This window comes from Enhydra lutris, unplaced genomic scaffold (genome assembly GCF_002288905.1).
Source record: "Enhydra lutris kenyoni isolate GAN:26980312 unplaced genomic scaffold, ASM228890v2 scaffoldscaffold38, whole genome shotgun sequence".
Classification (NCBI taxonomy): Eukaryota; Metazoa; Chordata; class Mammalia; order Carnivora; family Mustelidae; genus Enhydra; species Enhydra lutris.
In genome coordinates, this window is record NW_019154122.1 from 19895792 (window position 1) to 19914496 (window position 18705).

The 18705-nt window shown below is 55.0% G+C and overlaps 1 protein-coding gene across 1 annotated transcript; it reads left to right on the top strand.

Moving 5' to 3' along the window:
* The first annotated feature begins 1027 nt into the window (after nt 1–1027).
* LOC111154753 (hes family bHLH transcription factor 4) lies at nt 1028–4471 on the top strand. The gene is made up of 4 exons (XM_022514644.1): nt 1028–1135; nt 1216–1311; nt 1416–1503; nt 1626–4471. Exons 1-4 carry the CDS (start codon nt 1028–1030, stop codon nt 2009–2011), a joined length of 678 nt encoding a protein of 225 aa, XP_022370352.1. The 3' UTR covers nt 2012–4471.
* The last annotated feature ends 14234 nt before the right edge of the window (nt 4472–18705 follow it).

The following is an 18705-nucleotide window of genomic DNA, read 5'->3' on the forward strand; positions in this document are numbered from 1 at the left end:
TCACCAGCCCCATGACATCCCCTCCTCTGGCTTGTATCATCGCCAACCTTGACCCTGAGATATCACCTTTGATTATCTGGTGACAGTGCCAGCGTGGCCAGTGACATCCCTCCATTCTGTCGCGTTACACCTTTCTGCCTGATTGGTGACGTCACTCTCCCTGTCGTGCAGTATCACCCTCTTCGTTCTATGCCATAATTTAATTGTCCCGTGCCGTTGCCCTGCCTCCGCCAGGCTCCAGCCAGCTGACCTCTTTTGGCCGAGAGGCTGGTGTTCCACGTTCACTGTGGTGCAGGCCTGGAGTAGGTGTGGGGCGGAGGGATGGGTCCTGGGAGGCCGAGCACGCGGCAGCACAGAGGCTGTGCAGAGACCCTCGACCCCGGACGGGGACCCGGAACGGCGGAGCAAAACGGAAGAGGCGCGTGGGCCGAGGCTCGCCTCCTCCTCCCGGGCGCCTGACCCATTTCCCCCTCGTGACTCTACTTTCGGATTTCCCGCGCCGCGCGCCGCGGACTCTGGGCGTCATCCCCATCCCCGGCCCCTCTGGGCCTGAATGGGAGCCCCGCGCCCAGCCCCGGAGACTCGCCGCCCCGGGCAGTCGGGAGAGGCCCGGTCCCGGCGCACAGCTCGGGACGCAGCCGCAGAGGAGGGGCCCCCGCGGCTTTCCCGCTCCGAGCGGCGCGGCTAGAGGCGGGCGCCGGCAGAGCGCTCCGCGAGCCTTTGTCGCGGGCGGGGCGGGCAGGCCAGGCGCGGAGGCCTGACTGACGTTCGGCGGGTGCGGCGGCCGGGGGTGGGCGGCCCCGCGCGGGGCCCGGCGAGCGCAGCCTCTCATTGGCTGGCGAGAGTGTGGGAACGAAAGCGGAGCCGGGTTCACACACCCCGCGGCCGCGCCGCCTTAAATAGCCGAGCGGCTGGCAGCTCGGCGCGCAGGCCTGCAGCCTGGGGCCCCATCGGGGAGAGCTGGGCTCGCCGCGCGCTCGGCCCCGGCGGCGCACTCCGCCTGGCTCCGGAGGCGCCGGGGCGCGCCATGCCCGCAGACACCCCAGGGAAGCCCAGAGCCTCGCCGCTGGCAGGAGCGCCGGCCGGCGCCCACAGAACCCCGAATGAGCCCCGAAGCGCGGCGGAGCACCGGAAGGTGGGGACCTGGCGGGGCGTGGGTTGGGGGGCGTGGGTGGGGCGGACGGACGCGGGACTCAGCCACAGCCCGACCCACAGTCCTCCAAGCCGGTCATGGAGAAGCGGCGCCGCGCGCGCATCAATGAAAGCCTCGCGCAGCTCAAGAGCCTCATCCTGGACGCCTTCAGGAAGGATGTAGGTCGGGGTCGGGAGGTGAGGTCGGGGGTGGGAGGAGGTGCGGAGCTCGGAAGTCGGCGCACTCCTGGGGTGCGAGCCTCCCACACCTGCCGTACCGCCAGAGCTCCCGCCATTCGAAGCTGGAGAAAGCAGACATCCTGGAGATGACCGTGCGGCACCTGCGGAGCCTGCGGCGGGTGCAGGCGGCAGGTGAGGCGCGGGCAGCCGCGGCCTGGGGCGGGGGCGGGGCGGGGGCGGGGCGGGGGGTGCCGCGGAGGCGCACGGGACCTCCGCGGCGGGAACCGACCGCCTGTCCCCTGCCGCCCCCGCAGCCGCTCTCAGCGCTGACCCCGCCGTCCTGGGCAAGTACCGCGCCGGCTTCAATGAGTGTCTCGCGGAGGTGAACCGCTTCTTGGCCGGCTGCGACGGCGTCCCGGCCGACGTGCGTTCTCGCCTGCTTGGCCACCTGGCGGCCTGCCTGGGCCAGCTGGGGCCCTCGCGCCGCCCGGCTCCACCGCCCCCCGCTGCGGAGGCCCGGGCGCCCGAGGTCTTGGCGGGTTGCCCGCCGCTCCCGGCGTTCGACCGCCCCTTCGCCTTGCTGCGTCCTGGGTCCGCCTTCGCGCTGCGGCTCCCGCCAGGCCTGACTGGGGCGCCCCGCAACGCCCCCAGGGCGGGGCTGCAGAACCGGGGCGCGCCCTGGAGGCCGTGGCTGCGGTGAGGCCTGGACCCTCACTGCTGCGGAGGCCGCGCCGCGTTCTGGGGCCTCGGAGTGAGGCAGGGGTTTGTTTCCAGAGGCCGCGTCCAGACAGTTCTCATCTGTTGTCTTTGCGGAGACTCTAGTCTGCAGTTTCCTTCCTTCCTGCAGTCCCTTAGTTCTGGGTGGGGGTGGTGGGGGGTCTGCTGGTTGCTTTGTGCTGGCTTCTGCGGCGGGACTGCGGGTGGCCCTTCCAGGGGCTCTGTGCCCCGCATCGGCCCTTCCTCTAGCCCCCGGGGCTTGGCCCTGAGCCGTATGGGCCCTCGTGGAAGTGTGGGGACGTGAGAAGCGGCTCAGGGGAGTGACAGGCGGCACGTTTCCCACAGCGCATCCCAGTTCTGGAAAGCAGTCCGGCCGCATCACCGGGCAAGGATTCTTGTCTGTTTTTTAAGGTACTTCAGCCCACTCCCACTCCTGTGGACCTCGAAAGGTGGAGACATTGACACCCCCTTGTCCTGGGCAGCTGAGCTGTGGCGAGAGGTGACCATGTCCTGAAGTTTCTGTTTGGCTTGGTCCACTTCCTCCTTTGTTCTCAGGGTTCAACATGATGCTTCCGGGACTGAGCCTGCTCCAGGCCTTGTCAGCTCAGGAGAGGAGAGCCAGCAGGAGAGGGTGCCTGAGTCCTGAGGACAGGGAACTGGGGCAAGACTGACCAAGAGCACTTAGTGCCAGGATCCGGTGGAGGGGAACTGTCCCACCAGAGTCCAGTCCTGCTGTGTGCCCTGGGAGGGGAGGTCTCCCCCAGTGAGAAAACCTGGAGGGTGGGCCTGCCCCTGCCTCTGCCTCTGTTCTGAGCCCCCTCCCCGGGGCTGCCCTACAGTCCCTGGCAGTAATGGCGGGCAGCATTGGCCATCAGCCCTGGAGTCCCTGTCCTATGATCCCAGGTCTCCCTGAGCTGCTGCTGGGGGCTGTGCTGCAGTTGCAACGAGGGGTGATCTGGGACAAGTGGAGACTGGAATGTCTCATCCTGAGCCCATTAGATGCGGAGCCAAGGCTCACTTCCCAGCTGCAGCCGAGTTCGTCAGATGGTGGCCTGGCCAGGGCCCCTCAAGGAGAAGGAGGGTGAGTCACTGCTAGAGGTTAGCTTGCTTTTCCTCTAGTGGCTTCTGTGGCTGTATCACCGGCAGGATTCACCTGGGCTCTCCTGCCGTCAGCTACGCTTACCCTGCAGGGACCTCCAAATCCCCACCAAGCCAGTCACCCCTGCCCTCTGGTTTCCTCGCCCATCTCCCTGAGTCAAGGGTCTGGACCTGTGTCCTAGATGGTGGCGGCCACATGGGCCAGGTGCTGTGCCCTTGGACATGTACACAGTCAGTGATCCTGGTCCTGGGGGAGCTGCAGGGTAGTCCCTCTTTCTTCAGATTTGGGACATCAGCAGGACTGTCGGGAGGAAGAGTTGGTCACACCTGGGAAGCTCTCTTGGCCGGAGACTAGCACTGGGTCTGTTGCTGAAGCTGGAAGCTCGACCTGGTTGAGGAAGGGGAGCTGCTCAGGGCCTCAGGGCAGAAGCTGAAGGGGTGCGGGGAGCACTTTGGGATCCGAAGCCTCGGGGGTGGGTAGGGGGTGATTAGGGTCTGTACAAAGCTGGGGCCCACACATCCTGCAGGAAAAAGAGGGACCTCCCTACCTGCGTGGCCAGAGGAAGAAGGGCTACCTGGGGAAATAACCTGGGACTTGGGCCATCAACTCTCCCTCCTCCCAAGAGAGGGCAGGGATAACTCCAGAGTAGACCCTCGCCTCCTCTTCACTCCCGGCCTCACTTCCTGTCTTTCCCACCCCCACTGCCGTGCTACATCCCACTTCCTGTTTCTGGTACTGTCTTCTCCAGGGTTTGCCAAAGGGAGCTTGGGAGTGAGGGCCCACCGAGGACCTCTCAGGCTCTGTGGGGACCACACGCCGTCCCTCCGACTGGCAAGCCCTCCTGCCCTCTGTCCCTTTGAACTCAGCCTCGCTGCTGGAGTCCCCTCCCCACTTTCCCACTGGAGGCAGCCACACCAGGCTCCGTGGGCCCCAGAGGCTAACACCATGTCTGTGTGCCTCACTTTGTCCCCAGCACCTGCTTGGAACAGTTTGATTCCTACTGACCTGATGAACTGAATGACAGAGTCAGGAGGGTTGGGAAGGGTTTCTGAAGTACGGCTGACACAGTGTTCTATTAGCTTCACGTGCACAGCAGAGCGAGTGGACGGTTGCTGAATTGTTCACAGTTGTCACAGCGTTGTAAGTGGTGCTCACTGCCATCAGAGCAGCCACCGTCTGGCAGCAGCATTCCTGTAGCGTTGGTGCCCGCATCCCTCTTCCGTCGGTCTCATCTCTTCTCCTCTCTGTGGGTACTCATCACACCCCTGCAGCTGTACTCCTAGTCCCCTCCGCCGTTTCTCCCACCCCCCATCCACCCTTCCTCTGAGAAACACCGGTTTGTTCTCTGTATCTAGGAGTATTTTTTCTTTAGGAGGTTATTTTTTTATTAAAAGATTTTATTTATTTATTTGACAGACAGAGATCACAAGTAGGCAGAGAGGCAGGCAGAGAGAGAGGAAGAAGCAGGCTCCCTGCTGAGCAGAGAGCCCGATGCGGGGCTCCATCCCAGGACCCTGGGATCATGACCTGAGCCGAAAGCAGAGGCTTTAACCCACTGAGCCACCCAGCGCCCCGAGGAGGTTATTTTTAAGTCATCTGTACACCCTGCATGGATGGGGCCTGAACTCACAGCCCCGAGACAGAGCCCTGTGCTCCACCAGCTGAGTCAGCCAAGCTCCCTGAGCATACTTTTTGTTTGTTCATTTGTCTTGTTTTATAGATTCTACATATAAGTGAAAACATGTGGTATTTGTCTTTTTCTGTCTGAATTGTTTAACTTAGCGTAACATCTTCTAGGTCTGTCCATGTTGTTACAAATGGCAAATTCCATGCTTTTTTCTGGCTGAGAGGGTGTTCTTCTTCTTTTTTTTTTTTTTTTTTTTTAAGATTTTATTTTATTTGAGAGCACGTGTGCATGGAAGGAGGGGCAGAGGGACAAGCAGCCTCCTGACTCGGGGCTCGCGGGGGAGGCTGGGAGGGTTGCTCCATCCCAGGACCCTGAGATAATGAACTGAGCTGAAGTCAGATGCTTAACCACTAAACCAGCTGAGCCAGACATTAAGTGTCTGCTTTCCACTCAGGTCATGATCCCAGGACCCTGGGACCGAGTCCCGCATCTGCTTCTCCCTCTACTGTCTACTGTTACCCTGGCTTGTGCTCTCTTGCTCTCTGTCAAATAAATAAAGTACATCTTGCTGTGTCTCTGTTGCATCATGACTTTGGGGGAAGCCAGCTGTCCTGTACTCTGGAGAGGCCCGAAGAGTGTGGACCTGAGGGAGAGTGAGTTTAGAAGCAGGTTCTCCAAGTCCTTGAGCCTTCGGATGAGGTCCCAGCACTGCCAGCATCTTGACAGCAGCTTCAGGAGAGGTCCTGAACCAGAGCCACCCAGCTGAGCCGCTCCTGGGTTTCTCTCTCAGACTGTGAGATAATCAACATTTGTCATTTGAAGCTGCTAAACTCTAGGTTAATTTGTTATGCCGCAATAAATAACAGTAAGTTGTAAAGTAACAGTGTGAGTTGTAAAACTTAAGTAACAATAGCAATAAACAACTAATGTACCCTAACCCAGCAGTCACCCCCATCTGCCTTCCTGGCCGTGGGATTGTGGAAGAGGTGGGGTGGGGTGGGGATGAGGACGGGACTCGTGGTGGGAGGAGCCCCAGAAATAGTCCCTGCAGCTGTCGTCATAAGCAGAGAGTGGGTTGGCCTGACTTTGACCTGGAAGCAGTTCCCTAGCCCCCACGGATGGGAGCAGAGAAGGGCCCAGGTCCCTGCCGTGGTGCTGACCAGCCACAGTCCAGGTTCCACCCCCGCCCCGGGACTCCAGGCAGGGCTGGGGGTCATTTCTGGGTCAGGAACCGATGGGGCACCCTGGTCAGAGCCCGGGATTGGGGAGTCACAGGCTCCGGGTTTGCAACAAGGACAGGTGAGAGATGCCTCCTGCTGAGAGCTGTGGTACCCCACTCTGGGTGGGCCTGGCCTCAGCTGACCCTGTCAGACTCCCCGGGCCCCACTGCCCTGTCCCCGGTGGGGAGCATCGACCCTGTCTGCAGCCTGGTAACCATGGTGACCAAAAGTACCCATCTGCTGCTGCTTCAAGTGTCTCCTCCATGTACTGCACCTGACCCCGACGCCCACCGATAGCCTCAGGCCTCCCTCCTGGGCCTCCACGGTGAGTGGGGAGTCCCACGTCTGTGTGGGGAAAAGGGAGCTCAGCAGCGACTAGAAGGTCCGTGTTGGAAGGCAGAGGCCCTGTGCTTGGCCCTCACCAACCCCTAACCTCACTGTAAGCAGCGTGTGCGCATCTGAGCCAGCAGGAACATCCCACCCCCACTTCCTTGCCCACATAGTGGGTGCAGGGAGGGAAACCTTCCTGCACCTGTTTGGCCTAACCAGAGGCTGGTGGAGAGGAGGGCTTCCCAGCTCTACCCCTCCCCTCACTTAGGGTGTCCCCACACCCCTTGCCCTGTTCAGCACAGTGAGGGAGAGGCAGAGGCCCTGGGGGTGGGGAGGCGGCACTGTCTCACCTCCCAGCTTGGGAGCAGACCCCAGCTGCAGCAAACACTCATACCCAGAGGCCTGGGGGCTGACTGGGCTCCTGACCTCCCCTCTCATTGTTCTTTGAGGCCCCACACCCTGCAGGGCCACGGACCTCAGCTCTCCTGCCAGCCCAGGGTCAGGAAAGTGTTCTGTAAGCCATAGCCGAGCTCCTCTCCCTATGCTTAGAGACTGGCTGTGAATGACATGGTGCATGGAACCGGCCGTCATCCGCTGGTATGAGCAAGCCACTTCTTTCTCTTCTGGTCAGCTTCAGGAAAAGAGAAAGAGCTCCACGAATGTGTCCCTAGGGATTTGGTTTGCAAAACTAAGAGGGAAGGGTCCCCGCCCAGAATCTGAGCTGACCAGTTTGCTCACTTAGAGCTAGCAATGTTTGGTCCAAGTTTTCCTGAGCAGAGAGCAGGTGCTCTAGCTGGACAGACACCCCCCCATGCATATGTTGAAACCTACCCCCAAGGTGATGGCTTTAGGACACGGGGCCTTTTGGGGTGATCAGGTCACAAGAGTAGTGCCCTCCATGATGGGATGGGATTGGTGTCCTTATAAGAGAGACACAGGCATGTCAAGACAGGGAGAGGGTGGCGGTCCACAAGCTGGAGGGGGGCCCTCACCTAAATCAGTCCCTGTTGGCACCCTGATCTCGGACTTCCAGCCTCCAGACTGCGAGGAGTATGTTTCTGGTGTGGGTAAGCCACCCAGTCTGTGGGATTTTGTTATTCTGACCCCAAAGGACACCAGAGCTGCTTTTTACCCAGGAGGTTGGCGGCAGGACGCTGTTGTTGACTTTCCAGAAGTCACAGTGGCAAACGCCTCCCCAGATGGACATGCAGGAACTGTCCCTGGCATAAAGGCACAGACAGCTGGGAGGATGGAGTCTGAGGGTCAGTGGGCTTCCTCAGATGACCCCCACCCCCGTCCCGTGAGCCTCAGCTTCAATTTGACCTTTCACCCAAATGCAGCAAGGCAGCTCCTTCCTGGGTGGGGAGAACTACACGCGCAGTACGAAGCCCAGAATGCTGGGGAATGTCTAGGCCACCCCAGCCTGGAACTTGGGAGGGTTGTGTGGAGTGAATGAGGTAGTGCTGGAATGTTCCAGGCCCCAAGAAGCACTTAGAGCTGGTGGCCATAACAGGGCCCGTGGCTGCGACTGTCAGTGCGTGTGAGACCAGGCTGTGGGTTTGGTGGCCGCCATCCTCTGGAGTCTGGGGCACGCAGTCCCCTCAGGCTTGCCATGTGGTGCTGGTGGAAGTTTGAAGAAGGGAATGGGGAGGGAAGCAGTTACCAGCTGCTCCCAGAGCAGCACCTGCCTCTGGGCTTCCCAGAATCGTCCCACCTGGAAACCAGCTCCACCTGGGACCGTAATCGAAGAGGACAAACCTGCAGAGCGGGAGACACACAGTCCCATGGTCAGAGATAGAGATTGAGTTGGCACAGATAGAGAACCCCTCAGAGACAGCCAGAGCCTTTCCCACCAAGACAGACAGACTCGGGCCTTCTCGCTTCTCGTGCATGTCTCTGAACTTCCTTCAGCCCGCTCTGAGTTTGGGAAGGCCGCAGATGTGTCCCTGCACCAGAGTCTCCGCGCGGAGCTCCTGTGTTTGCTCTCCCTCGAGGTCTTGTCAGCACAGGAGTGGTTCAGGGAAGGCCTCTAGCACAGACTGGGGTTGAATTTTATTTCTGCTGTCACTCAGTTTTATGACCTTGGGCAAGTCACAAAATCTTAAATGTAGAATAGGATTTGTAATACTACTTATCTCCAGTGCTCTGTGGTTGAAGGAGTTAAATAAAATAATCTGCATAGTGAGTTGCTTCTACCACAGAGAAGTAGCAAGGACCAGATTTACCCTCCTGCCTAAAACAACTAAACAACTGAACAAAATATATGAAATAGCAGACCTGAAAGACAGTGGTCCCTGAGAAGCGGGAAACCGATGACCGGAGCCCTTGTTGCTCCAAGGCTGCTAGAAGCCGGTGTTCAGGCCTTGACTGCTGGCAGTGGGAAGCCAGACAGCTGAGCAGACTTCTGTGGGTGGGGGTGGGGAGCCAGGGCAGCTAGGGTCAGCAAGAAAAGAGATGCCAGAGAGAGAACTACGGAGTGTTGTAGAGGGTCTCCCTCAAGGTTGATTAGAACATGCTGGGAGAAACTCCTCGAGGCCAGGAAAAGAACCACCTGAAAAGATTAGAGAGAAAAATCCTGTGAGTTCCCCCAGGGTCACCTCCAGCTGGACTGGAAAAGCCCGTAATTCAGAGGGCACATGGCAGAGTGCTCAGTGGGACCTTATCCCAGCGGTGAGGGGTGATTAGCCTCACAGTGAGTGCTGGTGTTGCCCGACCAAGTTCATGAGCAGGTCCCCAAAGGACCAAACTGCGTCCAAGTAACTCAACTGTGCCCCAGAACGAGGCCCAAAAGTATTTATAGGAAACAGAAACATCCAGCACCCGACACGTTAAAATTCATGTTGTCTGGCGGCCAGCAAAAAATGACCAGGAATACAAAGAAGCAGGAAAATATGACTCATAATAGGAGAAAAATCAATCAAAGGAACCCTAGAAATGTCACAGGTAATAGGATTAGTAGACAAGGACATTAAAACGGTTGTGAAAGTCACACTTCATGTGTTCGAGAAGCTAAAATACTGCAAACATAACAATAAAAACCATTCAAATTGAAATAGATTTTAAAACTGGAAAGGAAGGAAAGACAAGAAGAGAGCATTAGGTAGGTGTGAGACAACCTGAAGTGGGGTAGCGTGTGTAATTGGAGTCCCAGAAGGAGGGGCACGAGTTAGAAAACACTGAAAGAAATAATGACTGGAATTTTTCCAATCTTGATGCAAACTATAAGCCCAGGGATCTGAGAAGCTTAATGCAACTCAAGCATAAGAAGTTTGAAGAAAACTACATCAAGGAGTCACATAATCAAATTGCTACCATACGGGGTTAAAACAATGGTGTCTGCCCGTGACACTTCTATCCAGCACTGTAGCGAGTTCTAGCTAGGCCAATTAGGCAAGGAAACGAAATAAAAGGCACCCAGATTGGAAAGGAAGAAGTAAAACTGTCTATGTTCAAATGATATGACCTTACATATTAAAAAAAAAAATCAAAAGAAAGCTACTAAGAAAACTTTTGAAACTAATAAATAGGTTAAGTAAGGATTCAGGGTACAAGATTGATATTTTAAAAATCAGTGGTATTTCTACACACTGGCAGTAATTCGAGAATGAAATTAAAGGGTGAGGGGATGTGGTAACTGGGTGTTAGATATTAAAGAGGGCACAGGGTGGAATGAGCACTGGGTGTTATATAGGACCGATGGATCACTGACCTCTACCTCTGAAACTAATAATACACTATATGTTGATTAATAGAATGTACATAAAAAAAATAAAGTGTTGCCTTTTAAAAATGCTCATTGTGGGACTCCTGAGTGGCTCAGTTGGTTAAGTGTTTGCCTTCAGCTCGGGGCATGATCCCAGGATCCTAGGATGAGTCCCACATCGGGCTCCTTGCTCAGTAGGGAGCCTGCTTCTCCCTCTGCCTGCCATCCTCCCTGCCTATGTGCTCTCTTTGACAAATAAATAAAATCTTTTTAAAAAGTGTTCTTTGCAAGAAAAAAAAATGAAATCAAGAAACCAAATCCGTTTACAATAACATCAAAAAGAATAAAATATTTAGGAATATATTTAATAAAAGAAGTGGAAAACTCACACCTTGAAATCAACACAGCATTACTGAAAGAGATTAAAGAAGTTCTAAATAAATGAAAAGATATCCCATGTTCATGGATCAGAAGATGAAATGTCATTAAGATGTTAATACTCCCCAAATTGACCTTTAGGGTCAATGCAATATCTACCATAATTCCAGCTAAGATTTCTGCAGAAACTGACAAGCTGCCTTTAAAATTCATATGGAAATTCAAGCAACTCAGAAAAGCCAAAATACTCTTGAAAAAGAAGAGCAAATGGGGCGCCTGGGTGGCTCAGTGGGTTAAGCCTCTGCCTTCGGTGGGTGTCATGATCTCGGGTCCTGGGATGAAGTCACGCATCAGGCTCCCTGCTGAGTGGGGAGCCTGCTTCCCCCTCTCCCTCTGCTGCTTCCCCTGCTTGTGCTCTCTCTCCTCTCACTCTCTGTCTGTCAAATAAATAAATTCTTAAAAAAAAAAAAAGAGCAAAGCTAGAGGACTAAACTTCCTGATTTCAAAATTCATTGCAGAGCTACAGTAATCAAGACAGTGTGGTACTAGTCTCAGGTTGAGGTTAGACATAGTGGTTGGTAGAATAGAACTGACAGTTCAAAAATAGGCCCTCATATTTACAGTTAATTGATTTTCAACAAAATGCCAGGACAGTCCAATGGGGAAAGAACAGTCATTTCAACAAATGTTGCTGGGACATCTGATTACCCACATCTTCCCTCACAACATACACAAAAGTTAACTCAAGATAGATGCACATAAATGGAAGAGCTAACACTTTTATAAAATTTTTAGAAGAAATTGATCTTGGGTGATGAAGGCAAAGCCTTTTCAGATATGATCCTAAAAGCATAAGTGACAAAAGAAAAAACAAGTAAACTGAATTTCATAAAAATTTTAATATGCCTCAAAGTACATTATCCACAAAAAGTGAAAGACATAGGAGAAAAACATTGCATAACATATATATACTATAGAAATACATATTGATAAGTGTTCTCTCTATATAATATATAATATATTATATATTATTATATATATAATATATATAACATAAATAACTCCCAACTCAATAATCCAACTAAAAAAAATGGGTGAAAAATCAGAACAGACATTTCTCCAAAGATATATAGATGGCCAATAAGCACCTGAAAAGAAAATCAACATCATTAGTCATCATGGAAATTTATTTTATTTTTTAAGATTTCATTTATTTATTTGACAGAGAAAGAGAGATTGCAAGTAGGCAGAGAGGCAGGCAGGGGAGGTTGGGGGAAGCAGGCTCCCCGCCAAGCAGAGAGCCCAATGCGGGGGCTCAATCCCAGGACCCCGGGATCATGACCTGAGCCGAAGGCAAAGGCTTTAACCCACTGAGCCACCCAGGTGCCCCTGTCATCATGGAAATTTAAATCAAAACCACAATGAGGGGCGCCTGGGTGGCTCAGTTGGTTGAGCGTCTGACTCCTGGTCCCCCCTCAGGTCATGATCTCAGTGAGATAAAGCCCTGCAATGGGATCTGTGCTGGGCGTGGAGCCTGTGGGGTTCTCTCTCTCCCTCTTTCCCTCTCCCCACTTGTGCTCTCTCTCTCTCTCTCTCTCTCAAATATAAATAAAATCTTCATTAAAAAATGAACTATTGGGGGCGCCTGGGTGGCTCAGTGGGTTGGGCCTCTGCCTTCGGCTCTGGTCGTGATCCCAGGATCCTGGGATCCAGCCCCGCATCGGGCTCTCTGCTCAGCAGGGAGCCTGCTTCCTCCTCTCTCTCTGTCTGCCTCTCTGCCTACTTGTGATCTCTCTCTCTCTGTGTCAAATGAATAAATAAAATCTTAAAAAAAAAAAAAAAAGAACTAGGGGCACCTGGGTGGCTCAGTGGGTTAAGCCTCTGCCTTCGGTTCAGGTCATGATCTCAGGATCCTGGGATCAAGCCCGGAGTCGAGTCAGGCTCTCTGATCAGCAGGGAGCCTGCTTCCCCCTCTCTCTCTGCCTGCCTCTCTGCCTACTTGTGATCTCTCTCTGTGTCAAATAAACAAATAAAATCTTTAAAAAAATAAAAAGAACTATCGGTATATACAATATAATAGATGAATCTCAAATTATGCTGTGCGACAGAACTCAGACATACTGTACTCTTTTGCAAATGAGTACATCCTTTATAACCCCATTTACATAAAGTTCTAGACCTCATCACCCAGCTGTAGTGACCGAATGCAAACTGATGGCCGGCTTGGGAGTGGGGGAAGGAGGCATCACTAAGGGCGCAGGCGCCTGCAGACGGTCATGCTCGCTGTCTGCATTGTGGTGGTGGCTTCCTGGGCATCGCAAATGTCCAAACTTAGCAAATTTCACATTCAAATATGTGCACTTTATTGTATGTAAATTATACCTCAATAAAAATTTTTTTAAAGTTAAAAGCCCGTAATCTGTGTAAAACATACTGCTTGGCATGTTAGAGCTACTCGTTACAAGTTGGCTCTTATTCTCTGATTTTCGAGTGCTTAATGCGGCAAAGTCAAGGCTCAAAGGGGCCTCCAGGGCTTCAGGAAGGCGGGCCCAGCATCCCCGAGGGATCCATCCCCCAGACCAGGGCAAGGAGGGCTGAGCTCTGCTTCCCGTGGAGTCCTGGTGCCCTCCGGTGGCCTCCAGGGGTACAGCAGGCCGCCTTCTCTTAACCTCCCTCTCCCAGCGCACCTCTTCCTGCTTGGGCCTCTGCTCTCCGCTGGTAGGATGCGTGTGCCCATCTGTGCAGCCACTTGTTCCCCTGGCCCAGGTTCCCACCAAGACTTAACAACCACTGGGGAACATCCTCGGACCCTGATTTCCTCATCTTACAGCAGACATCCATCCCTCTGCTGCCCCCAGCGAGGCGTCCTCCGTGACTGGGCGGGGGAGGAGGAAGAGGAGCCTCTGGGTGGAGCTCAGTCCTCGGTGTCCTGAGGTAAGACCCTTCCCTCCCTCACCCCAGCCCACTGATCCGTCCCCACAGCCTCAGAGCTGGCCTCCCTGCCTCCCTTCAAGCTCTGTGTTCTCTTCTCCCTGGGCAGTCTGGGCAACTGTTTGAAGCCCTTGCCCCGAGCCTGGTGAATGTCTCCCCTTGCAGGGCTCCAGCCCCAGGTGGGGCTGTGCTGCTGAGCCACAGTCTGGAGACAGACAGGCCCACATATGTGTGCCACCAAGCCTTGACGTGGCACTGGGCCCACTAGGTGTGCACATGCAAACAAGAAAGGATGACAGGACCCCATCACCCACCGTCCCACAAAGTCGACACCAGGGGGGTTGCAGATCCCCTGGTAAAGGTAAAAAAACACAGCTTTCAACAAATATGCAAGGATATCTTCATGAAATCTTTATGACTTTGGGCCAGGCAAAGAGTTCTTTAGAACAGAGAAGGTGAGGGGTGTGGGACGGTGTAGTTGTTGAGCCTCTGGCTCTTGATTTTGGCTCAGGTCATGACCTCAGGGTGGTGAGATTGAGCGCTGCATCAGGCTTGCTCAGCACAGTCTGCTTGGGGCTCTCTCCCTCTGCCCATACCCCTGCTCACACGTGCTCTCTCGCTCTCTCAAGTAAATACATAAGTCTTTAAAATAAATAAATGAAATAAATATTTTTTTAAAAAGTGGGTTAATCCGGGGGCGCCTGGGTGGCTCAGTGGGTTAAAGCCTCTGCCTTTGGCTCAGGTCATGATCTCAGGGTCCTGGGATCGAGCCCCTCATCGAGCTCTCTGCTTGGCAGGGAGCCTGCTTCCCTTCCTCTCTCTCTGCCTGCCTCTCTGCCTACTTGTGATCTCTGTCTGTCAAATAAATAAATAAAATCTTTAAAAAAAAAGTGGGTTAATCCTTTTACTCTTTTTTTTTTTTCAAAGATTTCATTTATTTATTTGACAGAGAGAGACAGGGAGAGGGAACACAAGCAGGGGGAGTGGGAGAGGGAGAAGCAGCGTTCCCACTGAGCAGGGATCCCTACACGGGGCTTGATCCCAGGACCCTGGGATTATGACCTGAGCTGAAGGCAGACACTTAATGACTGAGCCATGCAGTGGCCCTGAAATAAATCTTTAAAAAACGAAGAACAGAAAAGGTGATAATGAAAGGCGGCTGTTGATAACCTGGACTATATTAAAATTTAAAATTTCTGTTTATCAAAAGACACTGTGAAGAGAGTGACAACCAAACTGAGGGGGAAGATATTGCTCGCACAGACGTCAGTAAATAATCCTTACCCAGAATGCATGTATCCTATAAATCTATAAGGGAAAGACGCATAAAAGTGGCGAAGCACCAGGAAGACACGTACCTTCACAGGAAAGGAAACACCGTGGCCAACACCAAAGGAAACGTGAATTAAAGCTGTAGCGTGGCACCCGCCCCCCAGCCTCCCCAGGGCAAGGTGACACTGACCGCCGGTGGGGACGCGCAGCGCACAGGCCCCTGAGTGTGTCCACCAGTCTGAGCAAGTGCGCGACCGCCGGCAAGACCGCTGGACAAACGCGCCCACTGAAACCAAGGACACAAGGTTTCCAAAGGAAATGTTCTGGAATGTTCACAGCCTCAGTATTTGTGATAGCTACCAAGTGGAAACCACCCAGATTTCCACCCACAGATAAATGATGCAGGGATGGGAACATCCCCACATGGGACCACTCGGCGGGAAGCTGACCAGTGCAGCCCCCCGGGTGCCCGACTCCAACGCACGTTGAGGCTCAAAGGAGGCCGCCAGCGAGAGGATGGTTTCCGCCCCACTCCTGGTGCAGAGCTCTTAAAATCCTTGGAAATTCCCAAGTGATAAGAATCCTGGACCCTCTTTTGTGTGGGTGTTTTTTTTTTTTTTTAAAGATTTTATTTATTTATTTGACAGAGAGAGATCACAAGTAGACAGAGAGGCAGGCAGAGAGAGAGAGAGAGAGAGAAGCAGGCTCCCCGCTGAGCAGTGAGCCCGACGCGGGACTCGATCCCAGGACCCCGAGATCATGACCCGAGCCGAAGGCAGCGGCTTAACCCACTGAGCCACCCAGGCGCCCTGTGTGGGTGTTTTTTAAACCATTTCTGTCATCTATCATCTATCATCTATCTTTATTGGCATACAGTGTACTATTTCCATCTTTTGTTCTAATGAGGTGACTCTGGGAGGCTCTTGGCTGGGGATGGTCCTCAGAAAGACCAGCCATGATTAGAGGCTTGGAATTTTCAGCCCCAGCCCCCTCTTCCAGACAGGGGAGAGGTGGAAATGGAGGTAAGGATCCCCCCTGCATGGTGAGGGAGCCTCCCTGAAGTCCCAGCTAGCTCGGAGCGCTTCTGGGTTGGGGACCCTGTGGAGGTGCAGGGACGGTGGGTAAGGAAGCTCTGTGCCAGGGCGCCTGGGTGGCTCAGTGGGTTAAAGCCTCTGCCTTCAGCTCAGGTCATGATCCCAGGGTCCTGGGATCGAGCCCCGCATCAGGCTCCCTGCTCAGCCGGGAGCCTGCTTCTACCTCTCTCTCTCTGCCTGCCTCCCTGCCTACTTTTGATCTCTGTCTGTCAAATAAATCAATAAAATCTTTAAAAAAAAAAAAAAAGGAAGCTCTGTGCCCTTCCCACACGCCTCTCCCTCTCCCTCTCCTCTCTCCAGCTGCTCATCTGTACCCTTTGTACCTCCTTTTGGGGTAAACTGGCAGACCTAAGGGCTTCCCCGCCCTCTGTGAGCCACTCCAGGAAGTTCGTTGCATCCCAGGGTGAGAGGTCGCGAGACCTCTGGTTTGTAGCCAAGTTGGACAGAGTTTCGGGCAGCCCAGGACCTGCTTGTGATGGGCACCCTGTGCGGCTGAGCTCTCACCTGTGTCTCCGGGTAGATGGTGTCAGACTCGAGCGAAACCGTGGGACCCGCAGCTGGGGTCACAGATGCAGAAGTGAAGCGTTTGGTGTGGGGAGTACAGGACACTTACAGAACAAAATAAGAAGAAAACAAGCCTTTCTTTTCCCACAGACATAGGAGGGAACTTAGGACGCAATTCCACTTGTGTAAGTTCACTACGGGCCAGGCCGGCTCGCGCAAGGCGACCAGGTGGCAGACCCCAGCAGGCGGGTCCTTTCCGGGGGCGGTCTGCAGCCGCCACACGCCACACTCCCCGTCGGGGCCCTTCCTGTGTGTGTGACATGCGGACCCGTTTACCAGGACTCAGAGCACCCCAGCCTCTCTCACCCTGGTGAAGCTGCTCCCTCCATCATCACCCTCACAGCCTCGGCCCTTGCTGTCTCCCACCCACGGGGGCACCCAAAGACTGTTTGGTCCAAGGCCCTCTTCTCAGAGGGCCTCCAGCCCCTCCAGGGCGCCCCTTCTCCCCACAGTACTTCCTCCTTGCTGGATGTTACGGTCAGAAACGATTGGACTGACCCAGTTGTTCAGATGTTTACTGTCTGGCTCCCCTCTTCATGTCCCCTCGCCTGGACGCCACAAGTGTGGGTGTCACAGAGAATGCGTGGGGATGGGGATGCCAGTTGGCCTGGAGAACGGCCAAGAGGAGCGGCTTTGGGACCCAACTCTGCCACTTGCCAGCTGTGTGGTTGTGCGCAAGTCACTCACCCTCTCTGTGCCCCACCAAGCTCAGCTGTGAAAAAAGAGTCCTCCTCATGCCCCCTCCCGGGACGGACAGGTTTTAGGAAAAGTGCTCACGAGGGCCTGGAACAGGAGGGGTCCTTCTGGAGACCCGTCTCTGAGGCCCTGTCACGCCTGCCGGCCTACTCTTGGTGACTGGCCCAGCTGGGGGCTGGGGGCTCCAGGCCCCCTTTCTTGGAGGGTCAGACTCCACCTCCTTCTTGGGACCATCTATAGCAGCTGAGGTCAGGAGAGTTGCTGGGGGGAGTAACCCACCTTCCACCCTGAACCCTCCCAACACTCTGTGGAGGCCCCAGGCCCGTACTCCTTGGGGTTCCTGCCGCCAAGAGCCCTCAATGATCCCACTTGTCCCTTTAGCCCACTGGCAGGCTCAGCAGTGCTGTGGGGGAAGGGGCCAGGGAGCCTCTTGAGGCCAGAGGAGAAAGGTGCAGACCTTGCTCCCCTACTCCACCCCCAGTCAGCCGCAGCCCCCCAACACAGGACCTCTAGGAACATTCTGGAGTGCTGAGTCCCCACTTACCACTCTGCAACGCTCTCTAATCCACACAGGTGACAGGGCAAAGCCCTGAGGCCCAGAAGGGCCTCGGCTGGTGGGGGGATGGGAGATGGAGCTGCTGGCACAGGACCTGAGATTTTACAGCGGGCGGGGCCACTTGAAGAGGAAAGGTCATCCTGGGCCAAGAGATGAAGTGCAGAGTGGCCTTCAGCTTGGGCAAAGGAGGCCCGTGCAGGACTGTTTGCCGGGCAGCATTCTCTGGCCAGTGTCTGACCCTACCAGGAAGGCGTCCCTCACAGAGCTGGAGGCTCCTCAAATGCCATCTATTTGTGTCCTGGACCCTGACAGCGGACAGGAGACATGTGACCACAGGGATGGAGTATTTTTGGCAGTGGGGGTGGGGCCCGCGTGGTGAGCCCAGCACCATGCTGCTCTGGGACAGGCAGCTCGGACGCCCAGCTCCGCTGCCCAGTCTGGCCACGGGGTCCCAGGTATGACACTATTAGTCCCTCATTCCCACCCTAAGAAGTCCTAAAGTCAGAGAGAGGGACTTCCCCAGGACCAGTGAGGAGGGCAGATTTCAGGGGTCAGGAAGGCACAGTGCTCTGGCTGCAAGGCAACTGCCTGTCAGCACTGGCCTGGCCAGAGTGACCTCCTGGCTCCCTGGGGGTGGTGAAGCGGACCGATGGCCAAAGAGCACTTCCCACTGGAGGCTGAGACACAGGGGGGCTCTCAAGCAGTTAGGGTCACCTCTGTTCACTGAGATGAGGCAGAAGGCGGGAGCTCTGCCAGCTGGGCAAGCCTGGGTGAGGGGCAGAGACCTGGAGGACCGCCCTTGTGGTCCACTGGGAGTTAGGAAGCTCATTTCTGTTCTGTGACCTCCTGCCTAGGCAGGGGGCAGAGCCAGGCACTCCCTGATGACCCCTGAGTGGGCTCTAGCCAGCACTAGTGTGACCTTGATGATCTCAGTGGAAGCCCAGAAGCCTGTCCCAGCCAAGGCTGGTGGAAGGTCATTGCCAAAGGCTGGTCACCTGCTGGGCACTGCGGCCCCTCCTCTATGGCCAGCTGCCACCGAGGCGTGCTGGGACTGACCCGGGCTGATCCTCGCCCAGGTGAGCTGACTCCCAGTGAGTGATCCTTGAGATGGGCTCTGCTGTGTACAGTCGGCCATGGTACCTGCAGGTCTGGAGGGGGACTGGAGAGGGTAGAGCTGACCCAGTGGAGCAGAAAACGCTCCCAGGTG

Excerpts from the sequence above, each read along its gene's own strand:
- LOC111154753 (XM_022514644.1), top strand. The coding sequence starts at position 1,028 with ATGCCCGCAGACACCCCAGGGAAGCCCAGAGCCTCGCCGCTGGCAGGA. Across the intron at positions 1,136-1,215 it reads GCGCGGCGGAGCACCGGAAG|TCCTCCAAGCCGGTCATGGA; the intron begins GTGGGGACCTGG and ends CCCGACCCACAG. Across the intron at positions 1,312-1,415 it reads TGGACGCCTTCAGGAAGGAT|AGCTCCCGCCATTCGAAGCT; the intron begins GTAGGTCGGGGT and ends CCGTACCGCCAG.